The sequence below is a fragment of the Xiphophorus couchianus genome, chromosome 8 (assembly GCF_001444195.1).
Source record: "Xiphophorus couchianus chromosome 8, X_couchianus-1.0, whole genome shotgun sequence".
Classification (NCBI taxonomy): Eukaryota; Metazoa; Chordata; class Actinopteri; order Cyprinodontiformes; family Poeciliidae; genus Xiphophorus; species Xiphophorus couchianus.
In genome coordinates, this window is record NC_040235.1 from 18,573,105 (window position 1) to 18,593,843 (window position 20,739).

Here is a 20,739-nt window from a genome sequence, read left to right on the forward strand (position 1 = left end):
TGTGGTGCCAGACTTCAAGTGACTTCATAGGAAGTGTGTGTGTGTGTGTGTGTATTGCAACGAGGGGAGGGGAACACGCACACACACGCACACCCCCACAGGTGGGTGATGTTTCGCCACTCAGCGTGGTCTCCGTGGTTTCCATCGTACTATATGGTTGGAGTTTAGGTTTCTTGGAACTTCGGTTGAAGTCGTACAAAGATTGGTTTCAATTACAGGTTGCTACTTGAAAACCAGAAAATACTGAGCCCCATGCAGCCGTGTCACACAGTGTCATACTGTGATGGAAAGTCCTTTCTGTCAGCATGAGTAGACGTTTAAAGTGCGGTCACAGATATGTTGTCAACTACTTTCTGGACAAAATGGCGGTAAATAATTTCAAAGCACTGTAAAAGACTTAGAAAAATGTAACCTGTCACAGCAATGATTTTTTTATGTGCTTTAATCGGCCTTCTTTCTTAAATTCAATAAAGATTATGAGTTTTTTTTTCTTCCCAGTTTGTGAGTTTAAATTTCTTGCCCTGAATTTGATTTCAGGGTTGGGATGAGTCCGCAGATTCGGGCTCCCAGCGACCCCAGCAGCTGTTGCCTCCTTTGCCTTCAGGCTGGGAAGAAAAGGTGGACAACCTGGGACGCACCTACTACGTGAACCACAACAACCGCACCACCCAGTGGAAGCGGCCTTCAAACATGTATGTCTGGATCAGTTTTTTGGACAAAGCTGGATAGGAACAAATGTGGTTTCTTATTATGTCGACTTGCTTTCCTCCTCTTTAATCCTGCCATAATTACTACCGTATTTTCCACACTATAAGGCACACCACATTATAAGGCACACCTTCAATGAATGGCCTATTTTAAAACTTTTTTCATATATAAGGCGCACCGCATTATAAGGCGCATAGAATAGACGCTACAGTAGAGGCTGGAGTTACGTTATGCATCCATTAGATGGAACTGTGCTAAAGGGAATGTCAACAAAACAGTCAGATAGGTCAGTCAAACTTTATTAATAGATTACAAACCAGCGTCCTGAAAACGCCGTTCATTCCCAAAATGAATAAACAGCTGTTTTATTATTTTCCCCTAGGTAAAGTAAGTGACGTGGCATTTTTGTGACACAGTTTATCTTTTAACAACAGCAAGGTATAACATATAGTGGAGGGGAACTTTTCCTCGATTCAATAAACACGTAAAAAACAGTCTGATACTGTTACGGTAAATCAAATGTTAGTGCAATCACAATATATATCCACTTCTGCACCATTGATTCGTTCATGTTAAATTCTACTGTGTGACTGATCACCTTGAGCTTAACTCTGCGTCGTAAGCGTGTCTCTTAATATGAGCCATTTTGGGGTCTTTACACAAAACCCAGCGTGCACCGTGCGCTTCTTCTACGGGGGAAAATGAAGTCGGCGGCTGCTTACCGTAGTTGCGAGACCTGTTGTGGCTCAATATTGGTCAATATATAAGGCGCACCGGATTATAGTGCGGAAAATACGGTAATTGTATTGAGGCTTTTGTATTTGCACCTCTAACTAACATGTCGTGTTAATTTAAAGGGATGTTATCTCAGAAATCGAGAGCGACAATCAACAGCGGCAAATAAATCAGGAGGCACATCGTGTTTTCCGTGCGCGGCGCCACATCAGCGAAGATCTAGAGAATGAGCGCATGGACTCCAGGGACATGGACAATGTGAGAGAACAGGCTGAAGACATACTGATAGTACTCACACACACATGCACACAGCCACAGCTATCCAGAGTGACGAGGTCAGAAAAACATGTTTTTTCTTGTTTTCTTTTTTTTTCTCCCTCAGTCCTGGGAGCTCATCACCGAAGAGGATCCCAACGACAGCTTGGCCCAGTCTCTGCCCGCTCCCTCCTCTGTTTTGACCCCGCAGCACTCGCCAACGCCTGCTGCTCAGGAGTTCTCTGAAGACCTAAATCTGAGGCTGTCAATCACCCCTGAAACGAACGGTGAACTGCCAGGGCCCAGCTCCTCTCTGGTAATCCGAATTTTGTTTTATCTTATTTATTTTTTTAAAATCTGAACCTAAATTATTGCTCAACGCTGATTGATGGTGTTTTGCTTTCCAACCAGATGAATTTGCTGCTGGTTACTTGTTCTTTTCCAGCTAACATTTTGCCCGTTGTCCTCCTTACTTTAAACAGAGCCAGCTGTCAAACAGACTCCGGTCTTCAAGTATGACAGATGGTGTCAGTGATCAGGCCCAGGCACCTCCTCTAACGGTACATATATCTAAAGTCTTACATTTCCTGCATCTTCTTGCTTTTGTTTCCCTTTCTCTCCTTGCTCCCTAAACTGGTCTCCCGATTAACATGTCTGATTCCTGTGGATGTGCCTTCTGTCTATTCCTTTTCTATCCCTCTTTTATTTTAGCCTTCTTAATATGAGGGAGTTGTGACATATTCTCTCTTAAAATTTAATCTCTTTCTACCTTCCTGTAATCTTTCTATTTTTTATAGGATAACCACACCTCTTCCTATGCACTCATGACTGTATTTTTTGTGATTCATGTGCACCTGTGTTCGGTTGTGTGGTGGAGGTCTTAGTGGTGCAGCAGTGCACCAGAAGTGGTAGCACAGATTGTGGGCAGCAGCAGTAATTCATCCTCTGAGTCACAACATCAGTGATGATTTGGTTTAACAAACTGTCATATGGTCTGAATCAGATGTTGGTCACAAAGTTGAGTCACAGCGTTTAAATTTTTCTTTGTCAGACCAGTAAAAAGTACAAGTGCAGATGTCAGTTTTGCTCATAAATTAGGATATTCTTTACAGGCTGAGGCGCAGTTGTGGAAGAATCAGAGGAAATGTTTATTTTGGTGTAGAGCGCATTGGGTTATATTGGAAGAACCAGTCATTCTGTGGAAAAAGTATACCTTTGAATAACTTGGGTTGAGATTTTTGTCTGTTTATGCTGCTGTGTGATTCGTAACTTTTCAACAAAAATGCACTGGCTTAAGTAATCCTCACTGCTTATTAATTGCATTTATAGATTTCAGTGAATGTAGCTCCCAAAATGCTACAGGAGTCGCATATCTTCACTCAAAGTTTTAGGTTAATTTAACTTTTTTTATGATTATAGAGATTTTGTGCTTTAACAGTTTGTATCATAGGGTTTAATGTGGCTTTATGTCAAAGAAGCTAATATGTAGATTTAGGGTTGTTGGTCCAAATCTCTCTTGAATCATTTAAAAGCATAAAATCATTTGAGGTTTCCAGCAGTCTGCTGAAGTTCTGGGAATACCTGTCCTGTAAGTGAACGGTCACAGTCAGATGCATCTTTCTGTCTTTTGAAATTATATCACCATTTTGCTTGCATTTCTTCTGATTTTTTTTTAAAAGTACCAGACTTTTCTTTTTGTGATTCATTTTCTGATTACAGAAACTATCAATCTTTTTTGTGTCAGCACATACAATCATTTCTCTGCTCTAATATCTTTAAACACTTATTTTTCCCTGTTTGGTGTGACTTTAGTTTACTTTTCAGACCTGATTAAAGAAACTGTGCTGGCTCCGAGTAAAATGCACTCCTCAGGGAAAATGTGTTCTTCCTTTTTAGCTGAAAAATAAACCACAATTTTAAACCATCTTTTAAAAATAATCCGTTGTGTCAATTACTCCTTTCACTTTCAAAGCCTCTGCACTTTGTCACCTTGGTCCATAATCAAATAAGTCCTTTTTTTCTGCCAATCCTCACCTCCCTTTGAGAACCAATCCCCCTACTTTATCCACCCACTCTCCTTTACCCATGCCAAAGTTTTTCCCTCCTTCACTTTCCGTCTGCCTATGGAAACAATTGTGAACTAAAGACCATGTTCCCCTGTTGTCTACCACCAGCAGGGTCCCCAGACCAGAAGAACAAGAGCTCAAACTGTGTCAGGTGGTGAGGAGCCCATGGTAATGCCTCAATTCATGTTCAGTTTAAAGCATCAGTCATACACCTCCTTATTTCCCCAAACCCTGTGCAAGATGGACTGTTTTTCCTTTTGCAAGCAACCCATTAAAACTGAACTTCTGCAGAGCTAAAACATGACTTCTAGGCATTTATTGTTGCAAAGTGCTTAAAACAGCAACACTCCTTCCTGAAAGGAGCAGAAATTTATAAGCGAGTACTTCTTTGTGGAGGACTTCATCAAGGCTTTTTATCGTAACTGAATAACTTCTTTCTTTGTTGGTTCCCCTATTGAGTGACATCAGTGTGTGTTATGGGATCAGAATGAATGGGAAAATGTGAAACATGTTTTAGCTTTCTTTCTTTTCATGATTGGGTGCTACTTTTTGTTCACCTGTAAAATAACATACCAAAAGGTTTCATTAAAGTTTGTGATTAAACGAAATCAAATGCCAAAGATAAGTAATAGATAGGATTTTTTTTTTTTTTTTTTTTTTTAGGAAAGGCAACACTTCTATTCTTTTAACACAACAGATTTTATCTTTTTTTGTGTTGAGATATGTGACTTCATCAGTTTTTCCTTTTTCAATGTTTCTTACTTATTTGACTTCCAAAGCAGGACAGGAATATCAAATGTGTTTTTCTGAGAAATAAAAAAAGACTAACAAATTGTGATTTTATTCAAAACATCACTCTCTATCAACTTCCAACTGTATTTTCTATTTAGTTTTTTAGCAATGAATTAATTAGCATTCCCTGCACATGCTTTTGGGTTTTTGGAGCCTCCGCTGATGAGCTGTTTTTGGTTTGCTCTGTCTCTCCACACTCGATCAGTCCCCCTCGGCAGCTTCCTACACCTTGACCACCCCCGGCCTGCCCCCCGGATGGGAGGAGAGGAAGGACGGCAAGGGAAGAACTTATTACGTCAATCATAACAACCGCACCACTACTTGGACTAGGCCAATTGTGCAGGTACAGCAGGTCTGAGGGCTGGCTTTTGGGCCGGCTGTATGCATGGGACTGGATCGATTTGGTTCCTGTTGTGGCATTTGTCCCTTTGTCCTTCTCTATACTTCTCCTCTGTGCGGCCGTCAAACACATGGCTGTAAACCTCAAGACTCCTTTCCTGTCGTTCCTTCTGTCTGACTTCCTTCTTTGTTCCACTCTAATGTTTGTCTTCCTTCTCCTGTCCAGCATTTTGCTTGACTGAAGTGCATCTCTGTATTGGTCGGTCCTAGCATGGATGTGTAACTACTCTTTCCTCCCTTTCACCACCTCTGCTCTGCTTTTCTGTCTGAACTCACAGTGAGACTATTACTGAGGGACTCGATGTGCTTTTGCTGCTCACGTCTCTCTTTTTAATATCAACTTTTGCAAAAAAAAAAACATTACAACAAAGAAAAAAGAAGTGATCACCTGTTTCATATATGTTCATCACTGCATTGACTCTTCCTTTTGTGAAACTCATTTGTTTGCTGTTTTTACTCTAACAGAGAAGATGAAACATTTGTCTCCATTTTCTCATTGGAAAAGTTTTTGCTGTTTGGCTTTCTTTAGCAAGTCATAACTCATTCTTTCCTCTTGGGCCCAAATGACTCTTGTTTTTTGAGATTTTCAGGAACTCATTTCCTGAGTGTAAAGTTGGCACCCCAGACTACCCCAGTGCAGACAGGCGTGTTTAACAAGATGCTCCATGATTCATTCTGTCAGCCAACGTCTCTTGCTTTAATCCCAACCCCACTTAACCTCAGAAGTGCTGTTTTCACCAACAGCTGACTGAAGACGGAGCCAGCACCTCAGCAGCAGCAGCAGCAGTAGCATCAGGGCCTGCCTCAGCCCTGGTACCCTCTTCCACCCCTCCCTCCTCCTCTTCCAATGCTTCCAACCACCACCTCCATGAGCCCCAAGTCCGACGACCTCGTAGCCTCAGCTCTCCCACTGTCACCCTTTCCACTCCTTTGGAGGTGAGAAATAGAAACCTCTACTAACTTCTATCCTCCCAGTTCCCCCTTATCCTCCTTTTAGCACCCCTGCTATTTGTAGTTTGTACTACATCCTTTGTCCGATTTGTCAGGACAAAGTATTCTCCTGCGGCAGCCTTTTTGCTATTTTGCTGTCATCTCTCTGAATCAAATCCTGACAATTGAGTTGTCTTGGTCTGTTCAATAGAAAATCTGAGCCCAGTTATAGCAATATGAGTAGGCCTGTCATAATGCATTTTGCTGGACGATAAATTGTTCCAGAAATTATTGTGAAAAATGATAATGTTGTTTTAAGTCCATTTTTAAGTGATATAATGATATTGGCATAATAATGCAACTTTGCCATTTCAAAGATTAATAAACTGTAATTTTGTAAAGAACACAGCAGTAGCACTGGAAAACATTTAAAAATAAAAAAACTATATAAATAAATAACCAAAACAATAAAATAAAATGGTAATAAAAACCACACACAACCAAAGTCATAAATTAAATAGATTATGTTTCTTTAAGCACAATCAGCCTTTAAAACATTTACAGTCAGAATGAAAATGAGATTAGTTGATTTATTGCTTATTGCAGCAGGCAGAAATATTTATCTGCATGTATCGGCAAACATGGCCTATATTTCAGGATTAAAAAAGCTCACCTCTTGGCATGAACACAGAAGTGACCATAGTTATATAATTGACATGACAGAAATGGAAGGGCACATTCCTGAATGTGATGAAGGGAATATGTGATCACACCACGAGAAGGTGATAGATCCCAACCAAGAATTTGATCTCATAATCAGTTTTAAGCCAGTAGATAGAACTAAACCTCTACTAAACAGACCAAGCAATTCCTTATACATCTACACATTCTTGGTACTATGAATTAATACGTGAATTTATAAATGTAGAGGTCTAGTTGTGGAAAAGTAACCCTGACATGTATTACCTGTAAGACATCTAGACATACAACTTCTGACATAGCTGTAATAAAATACCAAATGCATTCATTTCTCAGAATGGCTGTTCTGGAAAAAAAAAAACAAACATTGATTTTTCATTAGTATTCACTGACATTATACTGAAACAGAAATTTATTTTGTGGGGTTTTAAACTTCTTTTCCTGGGGTGCTAATAAACATCTCTGACCTTTCATATCTAAATGTTAAACTTGCACTTATAGTGTCTTCATAAATCATGTTGCTGCTGATACTTCACAAACTTGAGACAGGGATTATTGTTCATTGTTTTTTTTTTGTTTGTTTGTTTTTGAACATTTGAAATGGTCGATTGAGCTCTTAATGTTTTATATAGTAATAAAACCCCTAAAATTTAAAGTTACTTTGTCCTGGTAAACATATATTCACAACAACATGCTCCTATGAATCCAGTTTTTTTTTACTAGTTAAAGTTTGTTAATAATCAGTCGGCTCTGATGGTTAACGTGTGAACCACCAGATTCTTCAAGTAAACTATTTAAACTTCACCTTCATATTTTGACCTTTTTTAAAGCAAATTTGTCCAGATGACTTTTTATTTTTAGATATACAGTTTCTTATTAGTGCAGCTGAAGGGAAGAAATGTTCCTGTGATGAAGTTACTTTGAATATTATAAACTCATTATGCTTTGAGACCAGAAATGTCTAGGAAACATGCATAGCTAATTAACGTCAGCACACCTTTTTGCCCTCCACCGCTGTTAACAGTTTCACTCATTACTGAAAATCATCTCCTGCCAACCAGGGAGCAGACCTGGAAGAAAGTTTAATTAAAGTGTATGGCTAATAATAAACTAGAGGAAGTTAAAGGAAATAAAACACTCTGAGATTGGTGTAATTACAACTTAAAGTAAAGGTGATTTAATTAATTGAGCTTTTGTGTTCCTCTCCTATAAAAAAAAAGAGAGAGAGTTTGTAACGTGTGTTCTCTTCTTTCTTTTGTTTTTGTTTTTTAAAATTTTAAGTCCATCTCTCTGTATTTACTATAGAAATAACATGATGGACTTTCCCTGTTTTCTTTAAATTAAGTTGCATTGTATTGGAAACTGATCAAAGTGGATTTACTTGACACTTTTTCTATAATTATTGACAAGTCTGCAGTATTGGTAACAACTGGCCTCCTTTATGTGAGATGGGACTGAAAAAAACCCACTCTGATATATTTATATGTTGGGAAAAGTTCTCATTCACTTTTCAGGGTGTAAATGTGGTTATTTGAAAGCATGTTTGCTTTTTAAGCAGAATATGAAGGCAGTCTCTGTACAGAGTGTCCTGTTTGCTGCCTTAAAACATTCCTGTAGTTGTGTCAAAGTGTTAGTCATCTAATTCCATTGTCAGCTTAATGTCCTCCATTTCTGCTTTTATCAGTTGAGTGACTGATTTACGTAACTTTTTTTTTTCCCCCCGTTTTTTTTTTTTATTCTTTTTTTTCCCCAAGGGTGCCAACAATATTCAAGTGCGGAGGGCGGTGAAAGACACCCTCTCCAATCCGCAGTCTCCTCAGCTGTCTCCGTATAGCTCCCCAAAATCACAACACAAGACCCAGCAGAGCTTCTTGCCCCCGGGCTGGGAGATGAGGATAGCCCCTAATGGACGGCCTTTTTTCATCGACCACAACAGCAGAACCACCACCTGGGTGAGCTAACACACTGCTGCTTTTGTATATTGACATTTCTCTGACGTCTAAACATACAACAAAGGTTAGCTTTGTTCACAGTGACATCTAGTGGTGCAAAAGGCAATTAAAATATGACCGCTGCTTGAGAATCAAGCTTTTCTGATTTATTTGTTTCTGATTTTAGGTGTTTTGAATGTCTAATATTTTATCAAAGAAATTGATAGTGAGATATTAGTTTTATCAAAAATGTTTTGCTCTTCTCCTCAGGAGGACCCCAGGTTGAAATATCCCGTCCATATGAGGAATAAGAACTCAATGGAACCTGGTGAACTTGGTCCTCTTCCTGTAAGTCCTGCCACAGACTGATATGTTTTTGGTCTTTCTGAGTTACAGCATCCGCTGCTTTTACTAGCACACTGGTTAAGTTGTGTAAAGTCTTGACTTAAAGTCTGTTTTTTTAAGAAGCATAATGCCAGACTGAACTTTTAATAGAAAAATCAAACTTTGAAACAGATTTATTTATTTATTTTTTGTGAATAAAAAACAGTCCCATAGATAGGCATAGTTTTCACAGACAAAATTTATACCATCCCCCATGCATTTACAGTTTTACAACTTCCTTTTGTCACTCAGTTATTTCCTAAGAGATTAGGAAAGATTGAAAGAGGAGGTTCAAACTCTTCAGGTTGTCCAGAGTCAACTCTTATACACTCTTCTGTACAGCTTATGCGCTATGTAAGAGATACATGTCTGAAAAAGCTAATGGTACTTTGTGCCTCAACAAGGTTTCTAACAACATTGTAAGAGAATGAGTTCTGCAGAATAACAGAACCTACACCTCTCTTATACTGGGCGAATATTAGTTTTTCACATATTCATCCTTTATTTTATGCCAAAGCTCAATTTTAGTATCACCTGACTGAAGCATGTTTCCAGTGGAACTCCCAGTAGTCTTGCAAAAACCATGTTTCTGATTTTGATGGTTCTTCTGGCATTTCCTCTGAACAACTGCTTAGTTATGAAAGATAACTAATTCACTCAATCACACTCACAATGTGGCACTTGGGTTAAGACTTTGAGTGGCCAATATTACAACAAAATCGCTACCCTTATTTAGTTCATTTTTCATTTATTATGGAGACTTGGTGAAAACTAATTTCTACGAAAAGCTGCGGAAAAGTTAATATGGGTCCTGGTTCTGCTTTGTCACAGTTCCAGTTGTTTTAAAGGTTTTTGTAATTGCATGGACTGTAGAGGACAGTAATATAAAATTTTTTCATTGCCTTTCTTAGAGGTTCCACTTACTTTGAAAATGGTGATTTTTGTAACGATGATAATTTGGAAAAATTTATTTCTCCAAATGTAATACATTTAAATTTTTTATTATTATTTTTTTGAGTGATGTGAATGTATCTTAAGTGTGGCATCAGTACAAGTCTTTATAAGGGGGGCAATAACTGTACAAGGTGTTGTATAAAACTTTTGTTACACTACATTTTTTTGTCCAACCTAAAAGTTGATTGAAAATCAATAACTTGGAATCGATCATTTTTTAAAAGACATTTTTACTGTTTTATTTAGCCCATTGTCATGGTCTATGTTTGAATTTAGAAATACCAATGTGGACTGGATATGGTAGAAGCTATTAACACAGATTTGTGTACGTACCTGGTCAGAAACTTTGCAGTGCATAGAAACCCAGCTGTGATCTGTCAAGGTTCTTTTGAGTATCCTGCAGTTTATGTATTGTATTGCTCTTTGTAAAACCTTAAAACCAGCTTGCCACCGTTCATTTGGGTTGATGGGTAAAGGTTACTTAAGGCTACTGATGTTAAGAAATGAAGAGTTTATAAGTTTGTATATCTCACAGGCTTTTTATGGTGTGTGCATGCGTGTGTGTGTGTGTTTTCTTTCTCTTTCCTTATTCTCTTCTTTCCATTCTGATGGATCTAATGTTTCTTCTGCACCTGGCCGTATGTGTTTGGCAGAACCTACCAGAGGAGGTTGGTTGATGCCTTCCTCCCCTCTGCCTGCCTACCTACCTGTCTGATCAATCACCTGCAGACAGCCTTGCAGATTTTTCTTTGTTTTTCCCTGGTTCTTTCTCTTCTTTTTTCTCTCATGGCCGGCATGGATGGATTGTGCCTCTCCTATCCTTTCAGTATTTTAGTATTTATACCCCCACTTTGTCTTTTTCTGTCAGCGACATCCCTGCACCACCACTACACCTTTTTTTTTCTTTTAAACAATAAGTTTAGAGCTCCAAAATTAATCATTATCCGGGGATTTGCTCCGTGTTTGTGACCCTGTATTGGCATCCGGGGCACAATTACACACGTCTTTAAAGAGGAAAAAGGCAAGATTCTTGAGGGAAATTGCAAACAGACGAGCTGATTAGAGAAGAAAGGAAAGTGATAAAAGGCAAGAACTTTTGAGAGCAGAAATAAAAATGTGCTTTTAAGGAACAGGCTAGTGTGCTGCATGTGTTAACAGCTTTTGTTTGGCCCCCGCTCATGTAGCAGCAGCAGTATTAGGAAAAACAAAAACATGCATCCCGTAGCAACACCCTGATCAACTGTGTTCCTTTCTCCTGTCATTGCTTTAAATCTACTCTAACTGTTTGACTGCCTGATCGCTGGTTGTCTTACGAGTGTGTCTGGCCCGGGACTCCGTACACCGAGTGCTCACCGTGTCAGTGGTGGTACGCTGGCTTGTAACAGTTTTGATGAGTTAAATTTATGTTGTGGTCAAACCCCTGCCCTGCCTTGCTGACGCGTCTGACTCAAATAGGGCAGGAAATCCTTTTATTTCTCTTGCTGTGTGTCTGATTGAGCTTGCCTCACCTGCAGTGCTGTAATCTCAATGTTTTGACCTTTTTGACCATCTGGCCAGCTCAATTCGAACAACAATCAAGAAGGAAAAATAAATGGATGAATTAAAATGACTATTTGAGCTTGTGTAATGATGTCCTCTAATAATCGCGTCACTCATTTTCCACCTCTCGCTTCTTTTCCAGCCCGGATGGGAGGAAAGAGTTCACACAGACGGACGCACTTTCTACATCGACCACAGTAAGATTATTATCACTATTTTATTTTCTCATTTTTTAAATTCTTTTCCACAATTGTTTTGTCTTTGGGTCATCAAATGTACCCGAGGTACATTTTGAACAAAATCTGAAAAATTGCATTTGTATTATACCACCTTTACTTAAATATCGAAAAAAAAAAAAAACAATTCTCTTCCACTTATGCCTCTGCAGAAATAAAGTCCATCTTTGTATAATTTCAGTTTAAATACATTTGTTCTCTGAAGGCCTCAAGTATTTGTTAGAGAACATTAGTGAGCAAACGGCATCATAAAAATCAAGGAGAAAGTTGATACAGAAATGAGATAGAAACATCCATTAGCAGGAATCTGGTAAGAGTGGCAAGAAGAAATCAGTCGTTGACAAAAAGCCACAAACAACAAATATTTGGAATATGAGACCAAATTTGAGTTCCATTTCTAACTTCACTCAGTTTTTCACTAAGAGAATTTCTTCACCATGACCGTAGTTGGGTCATGCTGGGTCGATTCCCATAGCGAAACATCTCACTCTGTTATCAAAGGACCAGGGATTATTCTAAGTAGCACATAATTTTTCGTCCTATGTACAAAATACTATCTGAACACCTCTCCCTGAACACACCACACCCATGACGGATGGTGGTGCATCATGTTGTGGGAATACTTTTTAATTAAGGAGGTATAAATACTCTGGCTAGACATGGAAGGAAGTCGTGGGAGTTTTATTTGCTCTGTTTTACGTCTGAACTGATATTTCAAAAAAATATTCCTGCCTATTTCACCCAGATACAAAGACCACTCAGTGGGAGGACCCCCGTTTACAGAGTCCAGCTATCACGGGACCTGTGAGTCACTTTGCATCTTTCAAATCTTCTTGCTCATAGAGCACAACAGTGTCCACTTATGATGGATTGCAGATTTATCTGACTCACTATTTTCAGCCTCATCAGAGATGAATCGTTTTATCTGTAAGTCAGTTCTTAGACTTTTTTTGTGGTTATTTTCTTTGCAGGCTGTTCCCTACTCCAGAGAGTTCAAACAGAAATATGACTACTTCAGGAAGAAATTAAAGAAACCGGTAATAAGAGAGTCCTATCCTTGTCTTTGGTGTCTTGCAGAAGTTGAGTAGAATGGATATAAATTTAGTCCAAACCCAATAAACTTCTATTTGCTTAAGAAGCTCCTTTTATAAGAATAGACTGGCTTCCATTTCTAAGTTCTACCTAGGTTTTTAAAAGTTATGGTTCCTAATGCCATACCCATACTATTATTTCAAAAAGCCTTCATTCTTTCTGTTGACAGCAGAGACATTGGCTCTTTTGTGCTTTTCCAGGCGGATATTCCCAACCGCTTTGAGATGAAGCTGCACAGGAACAACATCTTTGAGGAGTCCTACCGTCGAATCATGTCCCTGAAGAGGCCAGATGTTCTAAAAGCACGATTATGGATTGAGTTTGAATCAGAGAAAGGATTGGACTACGGTGGCGTGGCCAGAGAGTGGTTCTTCCTCCTGTCTAAGGAGATGTTCAATCCCTACTACGGCCTGTTCGAGTACTCTGCCACGTAAGCCTCTTCTTGTTTGTGTCGACCAGTTCTATTAAGAAACACCGTCAACTCCTAATGACAACACGACTCACAGGATACAGTGTTGTGTAAAGCTGTAATAGGACCATAGTGGGATTAAAAATAACCTCCTTTTCTCATGCGTTAGGGAGACGAGGTGTACTAATACTCCCTGCTGTTCTTTCTTTCCAGCCCATGAGACCTGGGAAGGCTTCCTTAAACTATGATTAACCTTTCCTCGTATTCAAAAAGCCATCCTGAAGCAAATGTTTCCCACAAACAAGATCATAAAAGTGCCATATGTTCTGTTCCTTTTCTTGGCACCATCACCACCATGCAATGACGCAGCTCTGCTGTTTTGTTCGCAAGTGCAGTTGAATAACAAAGAGGTTGTAAAAACCAACTGTTCTTGGAAAATAAAAGTGTAATCAAACATTGAGGCTCTAAATTAAGCGTTTTAGTTGCTTATCAAATCTTCTTTCATGCCTGAGTTTTAATATCAACTGAGAGCAAACAGAAAGGAGTTTTTCTGTGAGCAGCTGTTAGATAAACCCAATAATTTGTCTCTTCTCTAGCCAATGAGAAGTTAATATGAAAATGTAGTTATGTCATCCTGTTTGTTTTATTGATGTGATTTTAAAAACTTGTATAAATATGTATTTTTTTCCCTCTTGTCTTTGATCAGGGACAATTACACTCTCCAAATCAATCCTAATTCTGGCCTCTGCAATGAGGATCATCTTTCCTATTTCAAGTTCATCGGACGTGTGGCAGGAATGGCTGTGTTTCATGGAAAACTCTTGGATGGTAGTTATTCTATAGCCTCTTCATGATCTAATTTCCCTATTCAGTTGTTTTTATCACTGACACAGAAGCAAGTTAAAATTAGAAAATGGCCTACCCTAGATGCCAAATTGAAACCTTACTAAAATGGTCATATACAACAAAATAAAAATCACTGAAAGGTTCATAAGTTGCAGTAATTTAGTTCTCACATTTTATGAAACCTATACAATCTGATGTCTTAAAGTCTTTTTTTCTGTTAATTATAAGAACTTTCCACTTACAGCTAATGAAATGAGGCATTAGAGTATTACATCAGAACATTTTTAAAAACACATTTTTGAAAAAGCAATATGGGCTCATTCAAAAGTAGACCATTTTGTCTGTGCTGATTAACATACTTCTGGAAGAATGGTCAAAAATCCTTCCACAAAGAGTTTATGCTGTTATATCTGCTAAGGGGAGTGAGCCAACGTGACGTCACACCGTTTAGATCCGTTTCGTGTTGTGGATGATTGATTGCTTTACTGTGTTTTAATGTGGCTACAGAACATTATGTGGTGACAAGCCTGTCTCATAAACTTATAAAAGGGCTTGCAAAATCCAAAAACCTTTGCTCTGAACATCATAAATTTTAATGAGTAGTGTTTCAGCTACTTTCTGAAAAATAATGTGCATGGCCTATGATGAAAATTAAACATTTTCTTTTGTCTTTGCAGGTTTTTTCATACGTCCATTTTACAAGATGATGCTGGGGAAACAGATATCGCTTAAGGACATGGAGTCTGTGGTAAGATGTATTTTTTTTCTTTCTAAAATCTGGGTAATTAAGCAACTCTCCAATTTTGAGTAAAACTATTTAATTATGACACTGTAATTAAGTACAGAAATTAAGTGCTATTAAAAAAGTTTGATACTTTTTGTACACTTGAACATGGTAAAAAAAAAAAACAGATGATCAATATGTTTAAAATCATTAGTATTATCTGTTCTTATCATTACTATAAATCTGGCACAATTGATTTGTTGTATTCAAAGAAAATATTATTTGATATTTGAGCTAATAAATGAAATTTAGTTAAAAGCCCAACACGTATGCCTGTTTCCCCACAGGACAGTGAATACTATAACTCCCTAAAGTGGATTCTGGAAAATGATCCCACAGAACTTGACCTCAGGTTTTGTATTGATGAGGACAACTTTGGACAGGTGAGCCGATACCTGATACCATTTTTATGTATTATTGTTCTGAATACCATCATTGTAGATAAACAATCAGGGTTGTTTTGGCTTTCATCTTGTTTTTGTGTTGATCCTCAGACATATCAGGTTGACCTGAAGCCCAGCGGTTCAGACATGGTGGTCACCAATGAGAATAAGAAAGAATACATTGAGTGAGTTCTAATTCTTGTTTTCTTATAAGACTAGCTTTTAAAGTTAATATCTCCATTGTTTCTTTTTTTTCTAACACATTTTAAATGTCTTCCATCTGTCAGCTTGGTCATCCAGTGGAGGTTTGTCAACCGGGTCCAGAAGCAGATGAATGCCTTCCTGGAGGTATTTTTTGTGTAGTGATTATAAAGTTCCACATGGGGGCAGTGTAGCTGTTTCCTTTTCTTTTTTTTGCATAGGACATGGATATAAACTGTATTACTCATTTTGATCTGATTTTATTACCTTTTTAAAATATTAGTTTTGGTTTGATTGTCTTGTAACTGATTTTGTTTAATTTTCAGGGATTCACTGAGCTCATTCCAATAGATTTGATCAAGATCTTTGATGAAAATGAACTAGAGGTACGGACATCTTCAAAACTTAACATTCGTGGTTTTTCATTTTGTTTTATTTTATGTTTGAGCAACACCCTGGTAATTGTCAGTAAGCTTTAGATATAGTGCTTTCCTGCCTTTAAATCTCTTTTCTCCCTCCCTCTCTTGTTCCTGTGAAGCTGCTCATGTGCGGCTTGGGCGACGTCGACGTTAACGACTGGAGACAACACACAGTTTACAAGAACGGCTACTGTCCCAACCATCCAGTGATCCAGTGGTTCTGGAAGGTTTGTTAGACTCCCAGAGGTGGACAGAACGTCACATACTAAAAACAAACAAACAAAAAAATATTTCCATAAAGAAATAGTTACTCATTTAAAAAAAAAAATTATCTAATAATTTTATTTGACAGACTACATTTATTGAAAGATACCAGAACACAAAGATAAACAGATATTTGATTTAAATATTTTTTTTAGTCAGTACCAGATAACAAATCTGTCGATTCTGACTGGATTTAACTGAACTAGATTTTTATTTGAATATATTTGGAGATAGTTAGGCTATATTTACTATGCTTTGATTAGATTTTTAGCATTATACTCTGAGATGAGTGAGTTATACACTATCAGGAAGCTGCTGAACCAACAGCTGTATTGAAAGCAGAAAAGGGTTTTAATATGTCTTGCTAACATAAGCAAGAGTTGCCATGAAATATATATTTTCTTCAAATTGGGCTATTTGTTTTGCATTTTTAATCATGTTGAAATGGGTCCTCTGAGGTTTTATTTTATTTTACTTTAGGTGGCTTGGAAAAAAAGATTTTCTGTTTGGGAGTTTAGTCAATGTTTTCCTACTTAATTCTGACCTATGACTCTTTTAGTCATACAAAGTTACTGAACATAACTGATGAAAAGTCCTGTTTTGCCAGTAGGATACAGAGTTATGATCACTTAGACCAACAGACAAAAAACTAACTGGGATGATGGTCGCTAGTTTTTCTGAACCCACAGTGAATTGGGTCTATCCTGCCTTAAGATGCCATGTTACTCTATTTTCCTTTTCATATAAACATTTATCTGGTTTCCCTTGAATACTGTTTCACACAGTCTCCCAATGTTTTTTGCAAAAAGGTTAGTACTGAGGATGAGTATGAAAATGAAGCTGGTTCCACTCGTGTTCCTGTGTGTTCGGCCTGCCAGATCAAAGTCTGTTTGGAAGAGCAGGCTTGTTTACTCTGATGAAACATCCTGAAGTATTACATGCCCCAGATATTATCTTAACATACTCGCACACATCAAACACTTTTCTGTTTGATTTTGTTCTGTTGCTTTTTGGTTTTCGCAAGGACACTTTGACATCATTTAATATCCTAGGCCTTGTGCATCAAAAACACTCGCTAGTCTTGACTTAAACTTCAAGTCAAGAAGTTTCAGTCTTGACTTGAGGACGAAAACTTCAAGTTTAAGTCTACAATCACACACAAATTGTGTGTGTGATTGTTATTCTCACACAAATAACAATCCTGAACCTTGTGGATTTAGTGAGTGAATTTACATATGTCAATAATGAATACTGTAAAATGTAATCTGTAATAATAAAATCTGTAAAATGTCTGTCATTGAGAGAGTTTTTGTGTCCTCTCTCATTAGGTTGTCCTGTTGATGGACGCTGAGAAGAGAATCCGACTCCTCCAGTTTGTTACGGGAACATCGCGAGTGCCGATGAATGGCTTTGCTGAACTTTATGGTAATGTGTTCTCATAAGATAATTTTGGTTTTTATTTATTTGTTTCATTCAAAGGTTATTTTGAAACTCTAGTAGCCATTTTGGATGTCTGAAATGACTGTCAGACTTTTCATTTGTAGCCTAACAATCCCACTTCTGTCACTGCAAAAAATATGTCATTTACTTACCAGTACAAAATTCAGCAAAGAAATTTTAGAAAAATATGAAAGTTTTGTAATGATAAATATTTGGCTAAAACTTTGTGGTAGAAAAAAACCTTTTTGTCTAATTTGGTTTACTCATTTTAATATAATAAATGCAGGTTACTGTGTCTATTTCAATATATTTATAAAACAAACGCAAATATTTTGTCAACATTTTGCCTTTTTGAGGATGTTCATTTTCTTTCGCTTTAGGTTCTAATGGCCCTCAGCTGTTTACAATTGAGCAGTGGGGAACACCAGATAAGCTACCAAGAGCTCATACTTGGTACCCCGCCTCCGCACATAACGAGTTGAAGAATTTTATTTTATTTATTCATATTTTTACCGTAAATCTATAATTTTTTCCCCCTTTCTCCTGCTCAGTTTTAACCGCTTGGATCTGCCCAGCTACGAATCCTTCGAGGACCTGAGAGAGAAGCTCCTCATGGCGGTGGAGAACGCTCAAGGCTTCGAGGGAGTCGACTAAAGCGCCCCCTTCTGACTCTATCCAGCAACAACCAATAGCAAAGAAATGAAACCAGCTGCGTGTAGCAGTTTTTGTGCGAGCATGTTGTACTGTATCGCCTGACCGTGAGCCGTCTCCACTGCATGGTGGTTTAAAGACTGTACAGCAACTTGTCGAGCCAATATGCCTACGTGTTTCTATCTTTACAATGCGGAATGGGTCACTCCTTTTCTTTTTTTAGATGCTGGGGAGAGAAAAGGGAGCGTTGCACTGCCTCGCTTCTGAGATGTCTTATCTGCGAGCTTGATCGACGGGAAATAAAACAACAAAAAAAACGCAGCAGGATTCCCAGAGTCCAGCATTTCTTCCCCTCTTCCCCCATCCTATGAATATCTACAGTGCCGGAAAAGATGCATTTCAGTAGCTCTACTATAGCACAGTGTTTGAGCCCCTTTCGTTGGAGAGCTCTTAGCATGGCCTTAATCTGGCTCCCATATGCACTACTTCTCCTAAGAAGCTGCAACGGCACTACGATCTTAGATCTTATTCAAATATTTAACCCAACACCAGGTTACCTTAGGAATGCTAGCCAGTCACATTTCAGGAAATCAGACACACCCCTCCATAGAGCCTTGTCTGGGTCGTGATCAGATAGCGCTGCTGCAGCCTTTATAAAATAAACATTTCTTTTTTTAAAGTCACTAATGAAGATTGAATAAGACTACATGACATAAGACTACATGACATAAGACCCACTATGATTTCCCTTGCTTTTTTTTTGTTTGTTTTTTTTAATATATATACATAATTTTGTGGTCACGCAACAGAATTTCTTTTACTAATCCTTTGTAACTGACAGGAAAATATGGTATGTATTTGTACTGATAAACAATGTTCTTTGCTATTTCAAAAACCGTGTATGACATGATGTTTTGAAGTTCAGGTCTGGTTCGTTCTGGGGGCGAGAAGAGTCCATATCATTTGTTACGGTGATAGCAAATGTGTTTGGTAAAAACAAAAACAAAAAAAAAACGTTTTTACTGTAGTGCTTTAAAAGCAGCATGAAACTGTGCGTTGTGTTTGCTTTTGACTACGTACTAACTTTGGAAATGTAACCGCTCTCGAGGTCATGAAGGGAAATGTCAAATTGTGGCAAGTTTCTGTGATTAACTTAATGCTCCTCATGTCTGTTGCTGTTCATAATGCTGTAAAATTGTTCTTTTTTTTTAGTTCTTTTTTTTGTCCGGGGGGAGGAGTGCATTTTAAGTTCTTCATGAGATATAAATATGTATGTATTACATTTAACAGAAGTATTACTGATCAACACTAAAATGAAGCCGCGTGTGAGTGAATGTTGGCGTGAAAAGCTGTGATTACCGCTGAATATAAAGCAGCACGTTTCTTACGAAGACAAATGTTTCTCCTATTTTCTTTTTTTTATATTCTCTTCCTTGTCTCTGTTTTTTCTAACACAACTGAACCTAAAGGGCACTTTATAGATCACTCTGAGGTCATGTCGCCTGATTTATGTCTTTTTTTTTTTCATTTACTTGAATGTGGTTCTTTCCTTTCAGAGCACTTACTGGTGCAATATAAATACTCTGTAAATTTGGGCTGCTGCTACGGTAGAAACAGAAGTGAACAAGACACTTCATTTTCTTAAGTTCATATCCTGTTTTGAGCTGTTGTTTGATATTTTCCTCTCGTACGTTTCTTACCCCGGTGATCTCAATTCTGACTGACTTGTTTTTGTTTTTTTTTTAAATCAGGTTTTCTTTTTTTAATGGATGCTGAGAAATATAATTTTTGTTGATGATTCCACTACTTTCTGCAATTCTGTGGTTCATTTAACTTTAAATAAAAATGACACTTCTTATACTGTCTCATTTAATTAATTAATTGCAGTATCCTCTTTCTTGGACAAGAACTTTTAATTCTTTCTGGATTTTTTATCACTCTTCATGCTCCTCTTTGTCTCCTCCCAAACCAGGTTTGATGTGTTTGGGATCATTGTTCTGCTGCTAACCACTAAAAAAAAAATCTGCTCCAAAACGAACACCTTCAAGATCGCTGCTGCCTTCTGGGAATGGTTTTATAATCAGACAGGATCGAGTCATGTGACCTCAGAGGCATTGTTGGGTAGTGACTAACCACATTTACTTGAGGAACCTTTTTGAAAAAATTTACTCTGGTAAATCCTGTGCTGTACCTTTTACTTGAATATTTATGAAGTATCTCTACTCTTACTTGAATACAATTTTTGGATACTTTACTAGCTACTGCTCAGAGGCAATAAGTATGTTTGAAGGAGTTAAAGTGAGGCTTTCAAACCAAAGCCTCTTTATATCTGAAGCATGGTGGTGGCAGCATCATGCTCTTAAGACTATTTTTCTGCATTGCGCTCTCTGGATGGGGTTTTTAAGTTAATACATTCCTGTGTATGTATCCATACAGAGCTGCACATTTGTTTTATTAAAAGTACTTGATGTTTTTCAATCTGGAAAGGGTTACAAAGCCATTTGTAAGCCTCTGGGGCCCGACAAAGAGCGACTATCCACAAATGGAGAAAAAACCTTTTAAACTGGAGTGGCCAGGCAAATAGAATTACTCCAAGAGTACGTTAGACACTTTCAGAGCCTT

The 20,739-nt window shown here is 37.9% G+C and overlaps 1 protein-coding gene across 7 annotated transcripts in view; it reads left to right on the plus strand.

Annotated features, from left to right (window-relative positions):
• The window catches only part of nedd4l (NEDD4 like E3 ubiquitin protein ligase), a 44,309-nt gene extending 24,334 nt beyond the window's left edge, over positions 1–19,975 (plus strand). For 3 of the 7 annotated variants that reach the window (XM_028025457.1, XM_028025459.1, XM_028025454.1), the window contains 23 exons: positions 538–692; positions 1,566–1,701; positions 1,826–2,014; positions 2,181–2,258; positions 3,873–3,932; positions 4,762–4,899; positions 5,700–5,891; positions 8,339–8,536; positions 8,786–8,863; positions 11,535–11,589; positions 12,374–12,432; positions 12,600–12,665; positions 12,921–13,150; positions 13,836–13,957; positions 14,653–14,723; positions 15,047–15,142; positions 15,254–15,327; positions 15,430–15,490; positions 15,670–15,729; positions 15,882–15,989; positions 17,355–17,451; positions 17,847–17,919; positions 18,018–19,975. In XM_028025457.1, the coding sequence (XP_027881258.1) occupies positions 538–692; positions 1,566–1,701; positions 1,826–2,014; positions 2,181–2,258; positions 3,873–3,932; positions 4,762–4,899; positions 5,700–5,891; positions 8,339–8,536; positions 8,786–8,863; positions 11,535–11,589; positions 12,374–12,432; positions 12,600–12,665; positions 12,921–13,150; positions 13,836–13,957; positions 14,653–14,723; positions 15,047–15,142; positions 15,254–15,327; positions 15,430–15,490; positions 15,670–15,729; positions 15,882–15,989; positions 17,355–17,451; positions 17,847–17,919; positions 18,018–18,120 (2,499 nt within the window). In that variant the 3' untranslated portion in view covers positions 18,121–19,975. The remainder of the gene's footprint in view (positions 1–537; positions 693–1,565; positions 1,702–1,825; positions 2,015–2,180; positions 2,259–3,872; positions 3,933–4,761; positions 4,900–5,699; positions 5,892–8,338; positions 8,537–8,785; positions 8,864–11,534; positions 11,590–12,373; positions 12,433–12,599; positions 12,666–12,920; positions 13,151–13,835; positions 13,958–14,652; positions 14,724–15,046; positions 15,143–15,253; positions 15,328–15,429; positions 15,491–15,669; positions 15,730–15,881; positions 15,990–17,354; positions 17,452–17,846; positions 17,920–18,017) is intronic. The other 4 variants (XM_028025460.1, XM_028025455.1, XM_028025461.1 and 1 more) reach the window with 2 other exon arrangements.
• The last annotated feature ends 764 nt before the right edge of the window (positions 19,976–20,739 follow it).